General features: G+C 41.9%; 1 protein-coding gene across 2 annotated transcripts in view; it reads left to right on the top strand.

Annotated features, from left to right (window-relative positions):
- LOC115165049 (protein mono-ADP-ribosyltransferase PARP8-like) overlaps positions 1–19037 on the top strand; it is a 95668-nt gene extending 76631 nt beyond the window's left edge. The window contains exons 19-27 of one of the 2 annotated variants that reach the window (XM_029718080.1): positions 63–130; positions 2064–2112; positions 4388–4497; positions 4787–4859; positions 8737–8806; positions 13492–13565; positions 13677–13746; positions 17786–17870; positions 18199–19037. In XM_029718080.1, the coding sequence (XP_029573940.1) occupies positions 63–130; positions 2064–2112; positions 4388–4497; positions 4787–4859; positions 8737–8806; positions 13492–13565; positions 13677–13746; positions 17786–17870; positions 18199–18301 (702 nt within the window). In that variant the 3' untranslated portion in view covers positions 18302–19037. Of the gene's footprint in view, positions 1–62; positions 131–2063; positions 2113–4384; positions 4498–4786; positions 4860–8736; positions 8807–13491; positions 13566–13676; positions 13747–17785; positions 17871–18198 lie in introns of both variants that reach the window. The other variant, XM_029718079.1, reaches the window with a different exon arrangement.
- The last annotated feature ends 2203 nt before the right edge of the window (positions 19038–21240 follow it).

Genomic DNA, 21240 nt, shown 5'->3' with positions numbered 1-21240 from the left:
TGTGTGTTGTGAAGCCAGCAGAGTTCAATAACCCCAGTTACAAGATGATTGTTTCTCTACAGGCTCCTTACCTTGAGGTCAAGAGGCAGATGGACAAGCACGATCCTTTAGCTCACCCCTTACTGCAATGGTAAGAATCCCCCTTACTGCAATGGTAAGAACCACCCTTACTGCAATGGTAAAAACCACCCTTACTGCAATGGTAAGAAATCCTCTTACTGCAATGGTAAGAACCCCCTTACTGCAATGGTAAGAACACCCTTACTGCAATGGTAAGAATCCTCTTACTGCAATGGTAAGAACCCCCTTACTGCAATGGTAAGAAACCCCTTACTGCAATGGTAAGAAATCCCTTACTGCAATGGTAAGAACCCCCTTACTGCAATGGTAAGAACCCCCTTACTGCAATGGTAAGAATCCTCTTACTGCAATGGTAAGAATCCTCTTACTGCAATGGTAAGAAATCCCTTACTGCAATGGTAAGAATCCTCTTACTGCAATGGTAAGAATCCTCTTACTGCAATGGTAAGAATCCTCTTACTGCAATGGTAAGAAATCCCTTACTGCAATGGTAAGAATCCTCTTACTGCAATGGTAAGAACCCACCATTGTCCTTATATTTTCTACCATTGTGTACCATTGTTCTTATATTTTCTACCATTGTGTACCATTGTTCTTATATTTTCTACCATTGTGTACCATTGTTCTTATATTTTCTACCATTGTGTACCATTGTCCTTATATATTCTACCATTGTGTACCATTGTTGTTATATTTTCTACCATTGTGTACCATTGTTCTTATATTTTCTACCATTGTGTACCATTGTTCTTATATTTTCTACCATTGTGTACCATTGTTCTTATATTTTCTACCATTGTGTACCATTGTCCTTATATATTCTACCATTGTGTACCATTGTTGTTATATTTTCTACCATTGTGTACCATTGTCCTTATATTTTCTACCATTGTGTACCATTGTTCTTATATTTTCTACCATTGTGTACCATTGTCCTTATATATTCTACCATTGTGTACCATTGTTGTTATATTTTCTACCATTGTGTACCATTGTCCTTATATTTTCTACCATTGTGTACCATTGTTGTTATATTTTCTACCATTGTGTACCATTGTCCTTATATTTTCTACCATTGTGTACCATTGTTCTTATATTTTCTACAATTGTGTTTTCTACCATTGTGTACCATTGTCCTTATATATTCTACCATTGTGTACCATTGATACATTACCATTCCAGGCCTTATTGCAGAGCAGTCAGAAACACCGGCTGCCATATTGAATGTACACAGACAAGCATCATGTAGACGGATACATTTTTACCAGAAATACTTTAACAAATGAGGAGATGGGAATATCGATGGTCAATGAATGGAGGAATGTATTATATCCCTGACCAGAAGACTGTGGACCAATCGCGTTCACGTTGTCATGCTGCGTCACGCGGTTGCTAAGCTAATTGCCACACAATCCCCTTCTAAAAGTCAGGTTATGAGCACAGAATGCACCGCGCGGCCCAGAATGCACCAGGCGCCCCCAGAATGCACCGCGCGGACCAGAATTCACCGGGCGGCCCAGAATGCACCGGGCGGCCCAGAATTCACCGCGCGGCCCAGAATGCACCAGGCGGCCCAGAATGCACCGCGCGCCCCAGAATGCACCGCGCGGCCCAGAATGCACCGCTCGGCCCAGAATGCACCGCGCGGCCCAGAATGCACCGCGCGGGCCCAGAATGCACCGCGCGGCCCAGAATGCACCGCGCGGCCCAGAATGCACCGCGCGGCCCAGAATGCACCGCGCGGCCCATTAAACAACATATGGCCGTGTACACAATGGGTGTTAATACGAATCCAATGGAGTTTCCCCATCTCTTCGTTTCTTAAAATATTTCTGATTTCACCACCCACAGAAACTGTATGATTTGACACTTACAGAAATATACAGCAAAAGTCACGTTGCTGGAAGTGTTATATTACAAAGTGTTAAGACTATAACCATTTTTCTTATTCCCCCCCCCCCCCCCTCCTCCTCCCCCCCCAGGGTAATATCCAGTAACAGATCGCACATCGTCAAACTTCTAGTTACCAGAGTGAGTTTTACATTCCGTTCAATACACCTTTTGTGTACCTCCTCGGGGGCAATTAAGAGCTTTTAAATGAAATTGAAGGTGAGATAAATACTAGAACTGAACATCGGTTTGATACCACATTGTTCGAAATGATCTTAATTACTGAATAATTCAATCCATATGAAAAGGTGTTACAGTCATGTAGAGAGTTGAACAGGACGTTATACAGATTAACCTTTATCTCCCTAGACGTGATGTGATATCTCTATATTTATGGTGATTAAGTCTGGTTTAACCTTTATCTCCCTAGACGTGATGTGATATCTCTATATTTATGGTGATTAAGTCTGGTTTAACCTTTATCTCCCTAGACGTGATGTGATATCTCTATATTTATGGTGATTAAGTCTGGTTTAACATTTATCTCCCTAGACGTGATGTGATATCTCTATATTTATGGTGATAAGTCTGGTTTAACCTTTATCTCCCCTAGACGTGATGTGATATCTCTATATTTATGGTGATTAAGTCTGCCTGAACTCAAATACTGAGCTATTTGTATGCTCAAAACAAAATGGGATATGATATTATTTTATACTAATACAATTGCTCAGAGAAAGAGATTTTGTTTAAGAAGTTATATATTTTTTTCTCTCAAAAAGATAGGTGTCAAAAATTACTGTTTTCAATACATTTCAATACCTCACCTTGCGAGGATAATGACACTGGGCCTTTTTCGACAACAACAACAAAAATATGAGATTCTAGAACACATTGGGAGGAATCTAGAACACATTGGGAGGGATCTAGAACACATTGGGAGGAATCTAGAACACATTGGGAGGAATCTAGAACACATTGGGAGGAATCTAGAACACATTGGCAGGAATCTAGAACACATTGGGAGGAATCTAGAACACATTGGGAGGAATCTAGAACACATTGGCAGGAATCTAGAACACATTGGGAGGGATCTAGAACACATTGGGAGGAATCTAGAACACATTGGCAGGAATCGAGAACACATTGGGAGGAATCTAGAACACATTGGGAGGAATCTAGAACACATTGGGAGGAATCTAGAACACATTGGCAGGAATCTAGAACACATTGGGAGGAATCTTAGACCCGTTCCTCCATACAGAATCTTTCCAGATCGTTGATATCCTTCATCTGTTCTTATGGACTTGCCCTCATCAATTCAAACCACAGTGTTTCAAAATGGGGTTTAAGTCCAGAGACTGAGATGGCCATTGCAAAATGTAGATTTTTTTGTTGCCCAATTAACAATTTCTTTGTGGATTTTGATGTGTGCTTGGTTGATTGTCTTGCTGGAAAATCTACTTGCGGTCAAGTTTCACCCTCATGGCATGGGTAACCAGGTTTTTGGTTAAAAGGTCTTGGTACTGGGTAAAGTTCATGATGCCGTTGACTTTAACAATGGCCCCCCAGGACCAGCGGAAATAAAATAGCCACATAACATCAAAGATTCAGCACTATATTTTTCAGTAGGTATGGGGTTCTTTTCTGCTTATGCATTGTCATTTCGACACCCGAACCAACCACTGGTGTGCCTGGACAAAGAGCTCTATTTTCACGTCATCTGGTTTCAATCTAAGTGCCAATGCCGTTTAGCAAACTCCAGGCGTTTACATTTGATTGGATGACGTGAAAATAGAGCTCTTTGGCCAGCCACACCGGTGGTTGGTTTGGATGCATAAGCAGAAAATACTGAAAAATATGGCGGTGGGCAATTGTATTAATATAATATAATATAATAATATAATTTCCCAATTTACTTGAGCATAGAATATAGCTCAGTATAATTCAAAGACTGAGCAATATTCTATGCTCAAGTAAATTGGGAAATTAGATTATTTTAAACTAATACAATTGCCCACCGCCATATTTGACATCCCAAATGGCACCCTATTCCCTATATAGTGCACTACTTTATATGACACCCTATTCCCTATATAGTGCACTACTTTATATGGCACCCTATTCCCTATGTAGTGCACTACTTTATATGGCACCCTATTCCCTATATAGAGCACTACTTTATATGGCACCCTATTCCCTATGTAGTGCACTACTTTATATGGCACCCTATTCCCTATATAGAGCACTACTTTATATGGCACCCTATTCCCTATGTAGTGCACTACTTTATATGGCACCCTATTCCCTATGTAGTGCACTACTTTTGATACAGAGAATAGGGTGTCATGTAGGATGCATAGTGATAAGTCTCTCGTGTTGTGTCTCCTGTGTCTCTCTGTCACGACTGCAGCAGCTGAAGTTCATGCACACCCAGCACCAGTTCCTTCTACTCAGCAGTCCTCCTGCCAAAGAGTCCAACTTCCGAGCTGCCAAAAACCTCTTTGGGAGTACCTTTGCTTTCCAGTAGGAACGTTTTCTTACATCACCAGTAGCTCGCTAGCTACACATCAGCCCTTTTTTGCTTTTTGTAATCTTACAACTGTTTTGTTTTCAGAAGTGACTTTGCTCTTTTTAGTGGAAGAATAGGTAACGCTTTACATAAAGTGTGTATGTATAATGCATTATGATGCAGTTATAAGGCTATGGAGGATTTGAGCAACACCTTTATAATATATTTTCATATATTTTCATATATTTTAATATATTTTAATATGTTTTCATATATTTTAATATATTTTAATTCTCTCCTCAGTGGTTCTCACATAGAGAATTGGCACTCCATTTTGAGGAACGGTTTGGTGGTTGCATCCAACACAAGACTTCAGGTAAAAAAAATAACAACATCTGAGGAGGTATACAATGTGTTTATCAACCCTTTAAAGGAACAAGCTGTGATTTGAAATGCCTGAACCCTGAGACTAGTTTGTTTGGTAAACTGTGGGGTGGAGCTGAGGAAATGTAACCCATAACCATTCAAGGATACACTAGGCTTATCAACCTAACACCTAATCGCTGCAATCCACAGTTACCCTACCTATTTAATATACAGTACATTGCATATTACATGATAAAGTGGAACTGACAAGCGTTTGAACTACTTTGCGGATATGAAACAAACAGACAATCATAATAATATCAGTGAAAAATATCAAATTCCCCAATTTGTGCTACGAAAAACAACTTTATAAGAGGTTTTAAGAAATAGGTTCTGTGTGACTCGACTCGTTCCATGACGAAGAGAAAAGCATTGTTGTCAGAATAGATGGATGCAGTTCAACGCATGATTAATATAATTCACCAATACATTTCTTGTTAGTCCAAAAAATATTTGCTTTCAGGTTGTAAATAACAGCTGGTAACATTGTTTGCTGCCTCCAGCCATTCGGGATGCACAATTTCAGTTTCAATCACTCAATTATTTTTTGGGGGGGATAAAAACGGACAAATGTAACTAAGGCTGTGAATGTTAATATAATCAAAGTTGCAAATGACCACAAGTCAGTCATAATGTGGCTAATAGACTAGCTTACCTATTTATATATCTATTTATTTAACAACCTGTAACGATTGTCGTACGGAGAAGACCAAGGCGCAGGGGGTTGAGTGCTCATTTTAACTTTTATTGAGACACGTAACAAAAACAAAAACAAGAAAACGAACGAACGCACAGTATTGCAGGCTAAACACACAGCAATGCAAAAACAACTTCCCACAAAACACAGGTGAAAAAAAGGGCTACCTAAGTATGACTCCCAATCAGCAACAACGATGTACAGCTGTCCCTGATTGAGAGCCATACCAGGCCAACAAATAAATACACAACATAGAAAATCGTAGAAATACAAAACCAGAACAATACCCCAAAAACCCCGGAACACATAAAACAAACACCCCTCTTACATAAGAACATATCCCAACAAACCCCGAACCACATAAAACAAACACCCCTCTACATAAACACATATCCCAACAAACCCCGAACCACATAAAACAAACACCCCCCTGCCACGCCCTGACCAAACTACAATAACAAATAACCCCTTTACTGGTCAGGACGTGACACAACCTAAACACACGGAGTCTAACGTTAGCTAGCTAGCTAACTAACTAGTTGCTGGGAGGATGTCATGTCATTGGGTGAGTGGGTTGAGTGGCCGACGATTTCCCCCCCCCATCTCGTTTTTTCGGTGGCTACAATTAGAGATCCAAGTGTCATTTGATTAGCTAGCAAAAGGTGTTAATCACTTTGCTAGCTAGCTACGCTGAACTTGAACGACTTTTCCACAGTTATAACATATCTTAGATGTCAATCAAATGTATTTGGCATCGTTAAAATGGGCTGGCAGGCAAGTTCCCATTCAGTAGTCAAAACGTGGGTTGGGACGGGCATGCATTGGCAGACAGGCTGCAGAAGGACGAGCTGGCTACTATTCCCCTAATCGTTTATTAGTGCGATTTTGACAGCCAAACAAGTTTGAGTGGGTTTATCTAGTGTTCCCTCATTAGAGTTTAGCTCATCTCGCTCTGGCTAGCATTAGTTGTTGATCTTGTTGTTGTTGTTGTTGTGCATAGGCAACTGAGGGAGAGAAAGCCTACCTGTTCATGGTTGTTTGATCAATAGGACTGTCAAGTTCCCAAATGTGAGAGGACTCCCGTGGTATTTACATATTCGCAGAAATCCATTCAGGTGTATTTTGTGGCTTTTGGTGAATGTGTTCTAATGATCTAAAGTCACGCTGTTGCTACTGCCTGTAAACACACAGTCCGGTTCATAGTGAATGATGACAGGTCCTACTGCCTGTAAACACACAGTCCAGTTCATAGTGAATGATGACAGGTCCTACTGCCTGTTAACACACAGTCCAGTTCATAGTGAATGATGACAGGTCCTACTGCCTGTTAACACACAGTCCAGTTCATAGTGAATGATGACAGGCCCTACTGTAAACACACAGTCCAGTTCATAGTGAATGATGACAGGTCCTACTGCCTGTAAACACACAGTCCAGTTCATAGTGAATGATGGCAGGTCCTACTGCCTGTGAACACACAGTCCAGTTCATAGTGAATGATGGCAGGTCCTACTGCCTGTAAACACACAGTCCAGTTCATAGTGAATGATGGCAGGTCCTACTGTAAACACACAGTCCAGTTCATAGTGAATGATGACAGGTCCTACTGTAAACACACAGTCCAGTTCATAGTGAATGATGGCAGGTCCTACTGTAAACACACAGTCCAGTTCATAGTGAATGATGGCAGGTCCTACTGTAAACACACAGTCCAGTTCATAGTGAATGATGACAGGTCCTACTGTAAACACACAGTCCAGTTCATAGTGAATGATGGCAGGTCCTACTGTAAACACACAGTCCAGTTCATAGTGAATGATGGCAGGTCCTACTGCCTGTAAACACACAGTCCAGTTCATAGTGAATGATGGCAGGTCCTACTGTAAACACACAGTCCAGTTCATAGTGAATGATGGCAGGTCCTACTGCCTGTAAACACACAGTCCAGTTCATAGTGAATGATGGCAGGTCCTACTGTAAACACACAGTCCAGTTCATAGTGAATGATGACAGGTCCTACTGCCTGTAAACACACAGTCCAGTTCATAGTGAATGATGACAGGTCCTACTGCCTGTAAACACACAGTCCAGTTCATAGTGAATGATGACAGGTCCTACTGCCTGTTAACACACAGTCCAGTTCATAGTGAATGATGACAGGTCCTACTGCCTGTAAACACACAGTCCAATTCATAGTGAATGATGGCAGGTCCTACTGCCTGTAAACACACAGTCCAGTTCATAGTGAATGATGGCAGGTCCTACTGCCTGTTAACACACAGTCCAGTTCATAGTGAATGATGACAGGTCCTACTGCCTGTAAACACACAGTCCAGTTCATAGTGAATGATGACAGGTCCTACTGTAAACACACAGTCCAGATCATAGTGAATGATGACAGGTCCTACTGCCTGTTAACACACAGTCCAGTTCATAGTGAATGATGGCAGGTCCTACTGTAAACACACAGTCCAGTTCATAGTGAATGATGACAGGTCCTACTGTTAACACACAGTCCAGTTCATAGTGAATGATGGCAGGTCCTACTGTAAACACACAGTCCAGTTCATAGTGAATGATGGCAGATCCTACTGTAAACACACAGTCCAGTTCATAGTGAATGATGACAGGCCCTACTGTAAACACACAGTCCAGTTCATAGTGAATGATGACAGGTCCTACTGCCTGTAAACACACAGTCCAGTTCATAGTGAATGATGGCAGGTCCTACTGCCTGTATATTTGCATATAGGCCTACTGTAGCTCTGATTGGCTATGGCACAGCGGTCTGTGTCTGGTCCCGGACAAGACTGGCATGTTTTTTAGTAGGATTTATTTACTGCAGTGTCTATTAATTGTCCAAACGCACGGCCGCTTTCCCATTCTATATTGCTATAGAATTCTCACAAATGCATTACTCTATGTCATTCCCAAACATTCTATGATTGTATGAAAATCACCATATTTAAATGTTCGCTTCTCAGAATATATATATTTTTTAAAAGGCATCATATTCTTCCTGGGTGTGTATTTGAATAGATTTTAATAAGATTTATTGTTGTTAAGACGCTGTCAGTTCCACTTTTTAAAGGCCTCTAATATTTTGGTTATTGTATCTCTCTGTCTGCAGCTCCATGGCGCCATCTATGGGAGTGGAATCTATCTCAGCCCAATGTCAAGCATATCCTTTGGCTACTCAGGTATCTAAGTCTCGGATGGAGCAACAGCATTAGATCAGGGGTTAAGGACGGTTTCTCTTGGTAACTTTGAGAAGGGAAAAACAAATGGTTGTTTTAGATTAATTACCGTTCTGTCTATTTAAAATGTAATGGTTGTTTTGGATGAATTACCATTCTGTCTATTTCAATGAAATGTATTTATGAAGCCCTTTTTACATCAGCCGATGTCACAAAGTGCTGTACAGAAACCCAGCCTAAAACCCCCAAACAGAAAGCAATGCAGGTGTAGAAGCTAGGAAAAACTCCCTAGAAAGGCAGGAACCTAGGAAGAAACCTAGAGAGGAACCAGGCTCTGAGGGGTGGCCAGTCCTCTTCTGGCTGTGCCGGGTGGAGATTATAACAGAACATGGCCAAAGTGTTCAAATGTTCATAAATGACCAGCAGGGTCAGATAATAGATAATCACAGTGGTTGTAGAGGGTGCAACAGGTCAGCACGTCAGGAGTAAATGTCAACTGGCTTTTCATAGCCGATCATTCAGAGTTCGAGACAGCAGGTGCAGTAGAGAGAGAGAGTCGAAAACTGCAGGTCCGGGACAATGTAGCACGCCCTGTGAGCAGGTCAGGGTTCCATAGTCGCAGGCAGAACAGTTGAAACTGGAGCAGCAGCATGACCAGGTGAACTGGGGACAGCAAGGAGTCATCAGGCCAGGTATTCCTGAGGCTTGGTCCCAGGGTTCAGGTCCTCTGGGAGGGGAGGGAGAGAGGGAAAGAGAGAATTAGAGGGAGCATACTTAAATTCACAGAGGACACTGGATAAGACAGGAGAAATACTCCAGATATAACAGACTGACCCTAGCCCCCCGACACATAAACTACTGCAGCATAAATACTGGAGGCTGAGACAGGAGGGGTCAGGAGACACTGTGGCCCCATCCGATGATACCCCCGGACAGGGTCGAACAGGCAGGATATAACCCCACCCACTTTGCCAAAGCACAGCCCTCACACCACTAGAGGGATATCCGCAAACCACCAACTTACCATCCTGAGACAAGGCTGAGTATAGCCAGCAGCATACCACCCTGCATCCAACTGCTGGCTTGCTTCTGATGCTAAGCAGGGTTGGTCCTGGTCAGTCCCTGGATGGGAGACCAGATGCTGCTGGAAGTGGTATTGGAGGGCCAGTAGGAGGCACTCTTTCCTCTGGTCTAAAAAATATCCCAATGCCCCAGGGCAGTGATTGGGGACACTGCCCTGTGTAGGGTGCTGTCTTTCGGATGGGATGTTAAACGGGTGTCCTGACTCTCTGAGGTCATTAAAGATCCCATTGCACTTATTGTAAGAGTAGGGGTGTTAACCCCGGTTTCTGGCTAAATTCCCAATCTGGCACTCATACCATCACGGCTGTCTAATCATCCCCAGCTTACAATTGGCTCATTCATCCCCCTCCTCTCCCCTGAAACTATTCCCCAGGTCGTTGCTGTAAATGAGAATGTGTTCTCAGTCAACTTACATGGTTAAATAACAGTAAAATAAATAAATAAATATAGCACATGAAGATCTCCCTCATGGCACGAACCCGAGGGGGGTTGCCAACCCAGACAGGAAGATCACGTCAGTGACTCAAGTGACGCACCCCTCCTAGGGACGGCATGGAAGAGCACCAGTAAGCCAGTGACTCATCCCCCGTAATAGGGTTTGAGGCAGAGAATCCCAGTGGAGAGAGGGGAACCGGCCAGGCAGAGACAGCAAGGATGGTTCGTCTCTCCAGTGCCTTGTCGGGGCACCTTTGTGTGTCTAGCACTAATTGAATTTTATTTTGCGCTTTTTCCGGGTAGCCAGGGAGTAGAACATTGCAGTAGTCTAATCTAGAAGTGACAAAAGCATGGATTAGCTTTTCTGCATCATTTTTGGACAAAACATTTCTGATTTTTGCAATGTTACAAAGATGGAGAAAAAAATTGTCCTTGAAATATTCATGATATGCTCGTCAAAAGAGAGATCAGGGTCCAGAGTAACGCTGAGGTCCTTCACAGTTTTATTTGAGACGACTGTACAACCATCAAGATTAATTGTCAGGTCCAACAGAATATCTCTTTGTTTCTTGGGACCTAGAACTAGCATCTCTGTTTTGTCCAAGTTTAAAAGTAAAACATTTGCCACCATCCCCTTCCTTATGTCTGAAACACAGGCTTCCAGTTAAGGCAATTTTGGGGCTTCACCATGTTTCATCGAAATGTACAGCTGTGTGTCGTCTGCATAGCAGTGAAAGTTAACATTATGTTTCTGAATGACATCACCAACAGGTAAAATATATAATAAAAACAAGAGTGGTCCTAAAACAGAACCTTGAGGAACACCGAAACTTAGGAGGGCCAAGCAAAGGAAGCAGCTCTTTCAGTAGTTTAGTTGGAATAGGGTCCAGTATGCAGCCTGAAGGTTTAGAGGCCATGACTATTTTCATGAATGTGTCAAGAGATATAGGATAAAAAAACTTGAGTGTCTCCATTGATATTAGGTCCTGGCAGTGTTGTGCAGAGCTTTGGAGAGCTTTGGACAACTGAGCTTTGGAGAAATACGCAGATTTAAAGAGGAGTCCATAATTTGCTTTCTAATGATCATGATCTTTTCGTCAAAGAAGTTAGAATGAATTCATCACTGCTGAAGTGAAAGCCAATTCCTCTTCGGGAATGCTTATTTTCAGTTAGCTTTGGGACAGTATCAAAAATACATTTTGGATTGTTCTTATTTTCCTCAAATAAGTTGGAAAAATAGGATAAACGAGCAGCAGTGAGGGGTCTTCGATATTGCAAGATTAATTGTCAGGTCCAACAGAATATCTCTTTGTTTCTTGGGACCTAGAACTAGCATCTCTGTTTTGTCCAAGTTTAAAAGTAAAACATTTGCCACCATCCCCTTCCTTATGTCTGAAACACAGGCTTCCAGTTAAGGCAATTTTGGGGCTTCACCATGTTTCATCGAAATGTACAGCTGTGTGTCGTCTGCATAGCAGTGAAAGTTAACATTATGTTTCTGAATGACATCACCAACAGGTAAAATATATAATAAAAACAAGAGTGGTCCTAAAACAGAACCTTGAGGAACACCGAAACTTAGGAGGGCCAAGCAAAGGAAGCAGCTCTTTCAGTAGTTTAGTTGGAATAGGGTCCAGTATGCAGCCTGAAGGTTTAGAGGCCATGACTATTTTCATGAATGTGTCAAGAGATATAGGATAAAAAAACTTGAGTGTCTCCATTGATATTAGGTCCTGGCAGTGTTGTGCAGAGCTTTGGAGAGCTTTGGACAACTGAGCTTTGGAGAAATACGCAGATTTAAAGAGGAGTCCATAATTTGCTTTCTAATGATCATGATCTTTTCGTCAAAGAAGTTAGAATGAATTCATCACTGCTGAAGTGAAAGCCAATTCCTCTTCGGGAATGCTTATTTTCAGTTAGCTTTGGGACAGTATCAAAAATACATTTTGGATTGTTCTTATTTTCCTCAAATAAGTTGGAAAAATAGGATAAACGAGCAGCAGTGAGGGGTCTTCGATATTGCCTTTCCAAGCTAGTCGGAAGGCATCCAGTTTAGTGGAGCTCCATTTCCGTTCCAATTTTCTGGAAGCTTGCTTCAGGGCTCGGGTATTTTCTGTATACCAGGGAACTAGTTTCTTGTGACAAATGTTTTTTATTTTTATTGGTGAGACGGCATCTTGGGTATTACACAAGGTTACATTTAGTTCCTCAGTTAGGTGGTTAACTGATTTTTGTACTCCAATGTCGTTGGGTAGGTGGAGGGAGTCTGGAAAGGCATCTAGGAATCTTTGTGTTGTACGAGAATTTATAGCACGGCTTTTGATGATCCTTGGTTGGGGTCTGAGCAGATTATTTGTTGCGATTGCAAACGTAATAAGACAGTGGTCCGATAGTTCAGGATGATGAGGAACAACATTAAGATCCACAATATTTATTCCATGGGACAAAACTAGATCAGGAGTATGACTGTGGCAGTGAGTAGGTCCAGAGACATGTTGGACAAAACCCACTGAGTCGATGATGGCTCCGAAAGCCTTTTGGAGTCTGTCAGTGGACTTTTCCATGTGAATATTGAAGTCACCAAAAATATGAATGTTATCTGCCATGTCTACAAGGTCAGATAGGAATTCAGGGAACTCAGTGAGGAACGATGTATACGGCCCAGTAGCTATAAAAAGTGATTGAGTAGGCTGCATAGATTTCATGACTAGAAGCTCAAAAGATGAAAACGCAGTCATTTTTTGGGGTCAAAATTTAAATTTGCTATTGTAAATGTTAGCAACACCTCTGTCTTTGCAGGATACGCGGGGGATATGGTCACTAGTGTAACCAGGAGGAGAGGCCTCATTTAACACTGTAAATGAATGTTTCAGTAAGGCCAATCACATCAAAATGATGATCAGTGATTAGTTAATTGACTATAACTGCCTTGGAAGTGAGGGATCTAACATTAATTAGCCCTATTATTTTGAGATGTGAGATATCACAATCTCTTTCAATAATGACATGTATGGAGGTCTGCTGCCTGCACCCATTGTGGAGCTAGAGGAGTTAGAGCCCTGTTTTAAATGAATTACCGTTCTGTCTATTTAAAATGTGATTATTGTTTAAATAGACAAAATGTTTCATGCTCGTGATCACTTCTAAAATTGATCTTTCTCTCCATTCAGGGATGAACAAAAAGCAACAGAAGGTTGCTTCAAAGGACCAAACTGCGACAAACAAGACCAACTTACATTTGCAGGTTAGCATGAGGACATTTACACTTTTGCAAGGTGTTGATGGAACAGGGGTAAAATTGAATATTCTGGGGAAAATGAACATTTCTATTCACTAGAGTTGTTTCCTTTTGCAGTCAACAAAGAAAGGACAGCAGCCCCAGTTTTTGCAAAGTCGGAACCTAAAGTGCATAGCCTTATGTGAAGGTACGTATGTGCTCTGGGCTGGGGTCGTCACCAACTTCTATACTCCTATGAGATTGGCGCCGGAGAAGATGGCTGCCGTTTTACGGGCTCCTAACCAATTGTGCTATTTATTTTTTTATTTTTTTCGCATTGTTTGTAACTTAGTTTTGTACATAATGTGTCTGCCACCATCTCTTATCACCGAAAAAGAGCTTCTGGATATTAGAACAGCGATTACACAACTCAAACTGGACGAAGATTTTTTTCTTTAACGAGTCGGACACGAATGACTTACTGCTGACACCGGACCAGGCCCAAATCCCCATCATTAAGAAGAGATGCCGATACAGAGGACGCAGATACGGGTGCCTTGTGAGAATTCGTCGGCGAGTGGGTAACCCACCTCTACCATCTATCCTATTGGCCAACGTGCAATCATTGGAGAATAAACTGTATGAGCACCGTTCAAGACTATCCTACCAACGGGACATTAAAAACTATAATATCTTATGTTTCACTGAGTCGTGGCTGAACGGCAACATGGATAATATATAGTTGGCTGGGTTTTCCATGAATCAGCAAGATTGAACAGCTGCCTCCGGTAAGACAAGGGGTGGTGGTCTGTGTCTATTTATAAATAACAGATGGTGCACAAAATCTAATATTAAAGAAGTCTCGAGGTTTTGCTTGGCTGAGGTAGAGTATCTCACGATAAGCTGTAGACTACACTATTTATCAAGAGAGTTTTCATCTTTATGATTTCATAGCTGTCTATTTACCACCACAAACTGATGCTGGCACTAAAACTGCACTCAACGAGCTGTATACGGCCATAAGCAAACAAGAAAATGCTCATCCGGAGGCGGCGCTCCTAGTGGCCGGGGACTTTAATGCAGACCAACTTAAATCCATTTTACCTCATTTCTACCAGCATGTTACATGAGCAACCAGAGGGAAAAAATCTCAAGACCATCTTTACTCCACACACGGAGACACGTACAAAGCTCTCCCTCGCCCTCCATTTGACAAATCTGACCATAATTCTATCCTCCTGATCCTTGCTTACAATCAAAAACTAAAGCAGGAAGTACCAGTGACTTGCCTAATAAGGAAGTGGTCAGATGAAGCAGATGCTAAGCTACAGGACGGTTTTGCTAGCACAGATTGGAATATGTTCCGGGATTCATCCGATGGCATTGAGGAGTATACCACATCAGTCACCGGCTTCATCAATAAGTGCATCGATGACGTTGTCCCCACAGTGACCATACGTACATACCCCAACCAGAACCCTTGGATTACAGGCAACATCGGCACCAAGCTAAAGCCTAGTGATGCCGCGTTCATGGAGCGGGACTCTAATCCTGACACTTATAAGAAATCCCGCTATGCCCTCCGACGAACCATCAAAAACAGGCAAAGCGTTAGTACAGGACTAAGATTACGGACTACAAAGGGAAACCCAGCCGCAAGCTGCCCAGTGACACGAGCCTACCTGACAAGCTAAATGATTTCTATGCGCGCTTCGAGGCAAACAATACTGAAGCATGCATGAGAGCACCAGCTGTTCTGGATGACTGTTTGATCACGCTCTCTGTAGCCGATGTGAGTAAGACCTTTAAACAGGTCAAAATTCACAAAGCCGCAGGGCCAGACGGATTACCAGGATGTGTACTTCGAGCATGCGCTGACCAACTGGCAAGTGTCACTGACATTTTCAACCTCTCCCTATCTGAGTCTGTAATACCGACATGTTTCAAGCAGACCACCATAATCCCTGTGCCCAACAACACCAAGATTAACTGCCTAAATGACTACCGACCCGTAGCACTCATGTCTGTAGCCATGAACTGCATTGAAAGGCTGGTCATGGCTCACATCAACACCATTATCCCAGAAATCCTAGACCCACTCCAATTTGCATACCGCCCCAACCGATCCACAGATGACGCAATCTCTATTGCACTCCACACTGCCCTTTCCCACCTGGACAAAAGGAACACCTACGTGAGAATGCTATTCATTGACTACAGCTCAGCGTTCAACACCATAGTACCCTCAAAGCTCATCACTAAGCTAAGGATCCTGGGACTAAACACCTCCTTCTGCAACTGGATCCTGGAGTTCCTGACGGGCCGCCCCCAGGTTGGTGAGGGTAGGTAACAACACATCTGCCACATTGATCCTCAACACAGAGGCCCCTCAGGGGTGCGTGCTTAGTCCCCTTCTGTCCTCCCTGTTCACCCATGACTGCGTGGCCAAGCATGACCCTAACACCATCATTCAGTTGGCCGACGACACAACGGTGGTAGGCTTGATCACCGACAACGATGAGACAGCCTATAGGGAGGTGGTCAGAGACCTGGCAGTGTGGTGCCGGGATAACAACCTCTCCCTCGACGTGATTAAGACAAAGGAGATGATCGTAGACTACAGGAAAAGGAGGGCTTCAAGGTCCTTGGTGTCCACATCACAAACAAACTAACATGGTCCAACCACGCCAAGACAGTCTTGAAGAGGGCACAACAGCGCCCATTTGGCATGGGTCCTCAGATCCTCAAAAAGTTATACAGCTGCACCATCTAGAGAATCCTGACTAGTTGCAAAACCGCCTGGTATGGCAACTGCTCGGCCTCCGACCGCAAGGCACTACAGAGGGTAGTGCATACGGCCCATGTAAATCACTCAGTACATCACTGGGGCCAAGCTTCCTGCCATTCAGGACCTTTATAACAAGCGGTGTCAAAGGAAGGCCCTAAAAATTGCCAAAGACTCCAGCCACTGTAGTCATAGACTGTTCTCTCTGCTACCGCACGGCAAGCAGTACTGGAGCGCCAAGTCTTGATCCAAAAGGCGTCTCAACAGCTTCTACCCCCAAGTCATAAGACTGCTGAACAGCTAATCAAATGGCCACCCAGACTATTTGCATTGTCCCCCCCCCCTTTTACACCGTTGCTACTCTCTGTTTATTATCTATGCATAGTCACTTTAATAACTCTACCTACATGTACATATTACCTTATTTACCTTGACTAACCTGTACCCCCACACACTGACTCGGTACCGACCGGTACCCCCTCTATATAGCCTCGTTATTGTTATTTTAATTGTTGCTCTTTTATTTAAAAAATGACTTTAGTATATTTAGTAAATATTTTTCTTATAACTGCATTGTTGGTTAAGGGCTTCTAAGTAAGCATTTCACTGTAAGTATTCGGCACATGTGACAAATACAATTTGATTTGATTTGACAAAGTCATAAATCCCACACATTTCTAGAATGGATCTTCTTAAAATGTGATTTAAAACTAACCCTAACCTTAACCACACTGCTAACCTTACGCTTTACTCAAACCTGAAAGGAGTGTCAAAAAGCTATTTTGTCGCTGTGGAATCTGACTTTGTCGCTGTGGAATCTGACTTTGTGGCTGTGGAATCTGACTTTGTGGCTGTGGAATCTGACTTTGTGGCTGTGGAATCTGACTTTGTCGCTGTGGAATCTGACTTTGTGGCTGTGGAATCTGACTTTGTCGCTGTGGAATCTGACTTTGTGGCTGTGGCATCTGACTTTGTGGCTGTGGAATCTGACTTTGTCGCTGTGGAATCTGACTTTGTGGCTGTGGAATCTGACTTTGTGGCTGTGGAATCTGACTTTGTCGCTGTGGAATCTGACTTTGTGGCTGTGGCATCTGACTTTGTGGCTGTGGAATCTGACTTTGTGGCTGTGGAATCTGACTTTGTGGCTGTGGAATCTGACTTTGTGGCTGTGGAATCTGACTTTGTGGCTGTGGAATCTGACTTTGTGGCTGTGGAATCTGACTTTGTGATGGGGGAATTAGACTTTGTGGCTGTGGAATCTGACTTTGTGGCTGTGGAATCTGACTTTGTCGCTGTGGAATCTGACTTTGTGGCTGTGGAATCTGACTTTGTGGCTTTGGAATCTAGTGGAAACCCTGGGCTGGAGCAACCACAGAACAACAATGGAGAATGTATTAACTGATAACATATATGTGAACTAAATGTTAATATATATTTATATGTCCTTCTCTGTCTCTTCCAGTCATCACATCCCCTGACCTGCACAAACATGGAGACATCTGGGTCGTCCCAAACACAGACCACGTCTGTACACGCTTCTTCTTTGTGTAAGTATACGACCACGTCTGTACACGCTTCTTCTTCGTGTAAGTATACGACCACGTCTGTACACGCTTCTTCCTACGTGTCAGTAGTAAAAACACGACAGTGTTTATACAGACAGTAGTGTTAAATTCATCAAATCAGACTGTCTGTATTTCCTTTCGACAAACCCAAAGAGAGGTTTTACATCTCAATAATATAGTTGATATTACAAGTGAACATTTCAACTTTTATCTCAGTTTAATAGCTGGAGTGCCAACTATGAATATGTTCTGATCACAGGGTTGGTAGTTCCCGAGGATATGATATTATTCTGTGTTTCTTCTGATCCAGCTATGAAGATGGCCAGGTGGGAGATACAAGCATCAACACACAAGACGCTGGCATCCATCGAGAGATCTTACGAGTCATTGGCAATCAGACTGCCACGGGATGAACCTCACCGAAAATGGAAAATGTCCTTCCCGTAATACTGCTGCCGCCACCTCCCGGCTCAAAGCTGCATTATTGAGCTGCGGAAGCCGCGTCGTAACAAGTGTGTTTCCGACCAATGTAGAGAACACATCAACAACTTATTAAAAGTTTGAAATCTTCAATGGGAAAAAAACTACAGTGTTTTTAACCTTGGTGAAATCAACAACACATATTTACAACTGAAACACAGCAAAACTCTTTAGGGAAGAACACATTTTGCTAAGTTTATAAATACTATGAAGAATCCCCGTTTTTCTGAAGACACGGTACGTCTCTCAGTTTGACTGATAAGTTTATAAATACTATGGAGAGTCCTGTTTTTCTGAAGACACAGTATGTCTCTGTTTGACTTGATTGGGACGACTTCATTTTTTTGTAGAGAACATTTAAAACGGTAAAACTCTTTGGTGAATATTTTGAGACTTCTTGCTAGTAGATGTGGGACCTTTTCAGCAAAAATAAGAATATGTTCCCTTCCTGTCTAGAAAAAGGTCCCATCTATCTGACTTTATTTACTATAAAAGAGTTGTACCTTTTTAAAATACAATGTACTTTATGTATACTGAAGGTGTTTATATGCACTTTATTTTTCTTAATGTCATACATTTGTTCTAACAACTGGGTCATAATCTGAAAAATTTAAAAAGCCTTTTTTTTCCACTTGATTATTTTAAAATTAAACATTGTTGTATTTTCGACGGTGGTGTAATATGTTGGTTACCATTCCATGTAGACTGAGGGACACAACAATACATTGAGTAGAATAGACATAAAAGGCCAGGATTCAATCAGGACTGCAGAAGATCCGAGTTGTAGCTCGGATGACAATTAAAGCTGCAATATGTAACTTTTTTTGGGGGGGGTGAGCTGGGAAATTCACATAGAAATGGGGGTACTAGATCCGTCATTCTCATTGAAAGCCACTCGAAGAAGTGCTGTAGATCTGTTCTATGTGCGCTATTTCTATGCTTCCCTTTCTTAAGTTTCGTTTTTTGCGTCTTTTACTTTCGGTTTTGTAACACCAGGTTCAAACAGCTGAAAATACAATATTTTTGGTTATGGAAAATATATTTTACAATATATTATCTACACTATACTTGCTTGTTTTGTTACATAAACGGAAATTAAGCAAACTGTTAGAAATTTAGCAACTAGGAAATGGCAGAGCGATTTCTGCATAGTGCACCTTTAAAGGGAATTTCCCATTAAGCCAACATCTGCAGTGTTTACTTAGAAGGCCATCTCCTCGACCCGTGGGTAACATTGCCTTTAGATGGTGCGTCGCCCCAAAAGGCGCCGATTTGAATTGAAGTGTGTAAGAGCTTTCAATGACACGTCATCAAACATGAGCAGAAATGTATGCTGTGTTAATTTAGGAAGTAGATTAGTTTCCTTCACATATCATACCAGGAAATGTATATATTGGTTTCTTCTCTTTTTATAGTGGGGGGTCTACTGGTTTACAATAGCAAAGACTTTGACTCCAGTCAAGAATAGATACATTTTATAAATTCATAAGTTCCACACACTTACCACTCACAACCAGTTTAAATAGAATAAAACGTATTTTTTAAAAAAGCTATTCAGTATTAAAACATGTCAGATTGATCTTTATACTTTGATTAAAACTATGGGCAGATGTGGACGTATAATCGGAGCCCCAATTAAAGAACATTTTAAAACGGTTCCTTTTGTTAGGAGGGTATGGGATGTCTATACATACTAAGCATTGGTGTTTGCTGCTTATTTATATATTTCTGTGCTTTTTAAAGACCAATCAGATCTCAGCTGTGCTTTTAAAGACCAATCAGAGCTCAAATACTATCCCTTGTGTTCACTGTAAATTATATATTTATTATGAAATGATGATGGTTTAAAGTAGACATTGATATAAGTTATATAGGAAACCAACCACTCTGAACATTGATATTAGTCATATAGGAAACCAACCACTCTGAACATTGATATTAGTTATATAGGAAACCAACCACTCTGAACATTGATATTAGTTATATAGGAAACCAACCACTCTGAACATTGATATTAGACATATAGGAAACCAACCACTCTGAACATTGATATTAGTTATATAGGAAACCAACCACTCTGAACATTGATATTAGTTATATAGGAAACCAACCACTCTGAACATTGATATTGGTCATATAGGAAACCAACCACTCTGAACATTGATATTAGTCATATAGGAAACCAACCACTCTGAACATTGATATTGGTCATATAGGAAACCAACCGCTCTGAACATTGATATTGGTCATACTGTAGGACACCAACCACTCTGAACAAAAATTACTGTAAGTCACAGGTCATATTTTTTTTATCATTTTTTTTTATCACTAATGATTTTACAGTTTAAATATATTTGACGTTATTGTAACAAATATAGGTAAATAAATACATTTACATAACTTAGCAGACGCTCTAATCCAGAGTGATTTACAGGAGCAATTACAGTTCAGTGCCTTGCTCAAGGGCACATCGACAGATTACTCACCCAGTTGGCTCAGGGATTCAAACCAGCGACCTTTCGGTTACTGGCCCAACACTCTTAACTGCTAGGCTACCTGCCGCCCCCACCGCTAGGCTACCTACTCTTAACCGCTAGGCTAACTGCTCTTATCCGCTAGGCTACCTGCTCTTAACCGCAAGGCTCACTGCTCTTAACCTCTAGGCTACCTGCTGATTCACCGCTAGGCTACCTGCTCTACACCTCTAGGCTACCTTCTCTTAACCGCTAAGCTACATGCTCTTAACCGTTAGGCTACCTTCTCTTATCCGCTAGGCTACCTGCTCATTCACCGCTAAGCTACATGCTCTTAACCGTTAGGCTACCTCCTCTTATCTGCTAGGCTACCTGCTCTAAACCACTAGGCTATCTGC

The sequence above is a fragment of the Salmo trutta genome, chromosome 27 (assembly GCF_901001165.1).
Source record: "Salmo trutta chromosome 27, fSalTru1.1, whole genome shotgun sequence".
NCBI classification, from domain to species: domain Eukaryota; kingdom Metazoa; phylum Chordata; class Actinopteri; order Salmoniformes; family Salmonidae; genus Salmo; species Salmo trutta.
This window is presented reverse-complemented; position numbering and strand designations above follow the sequence as displayed.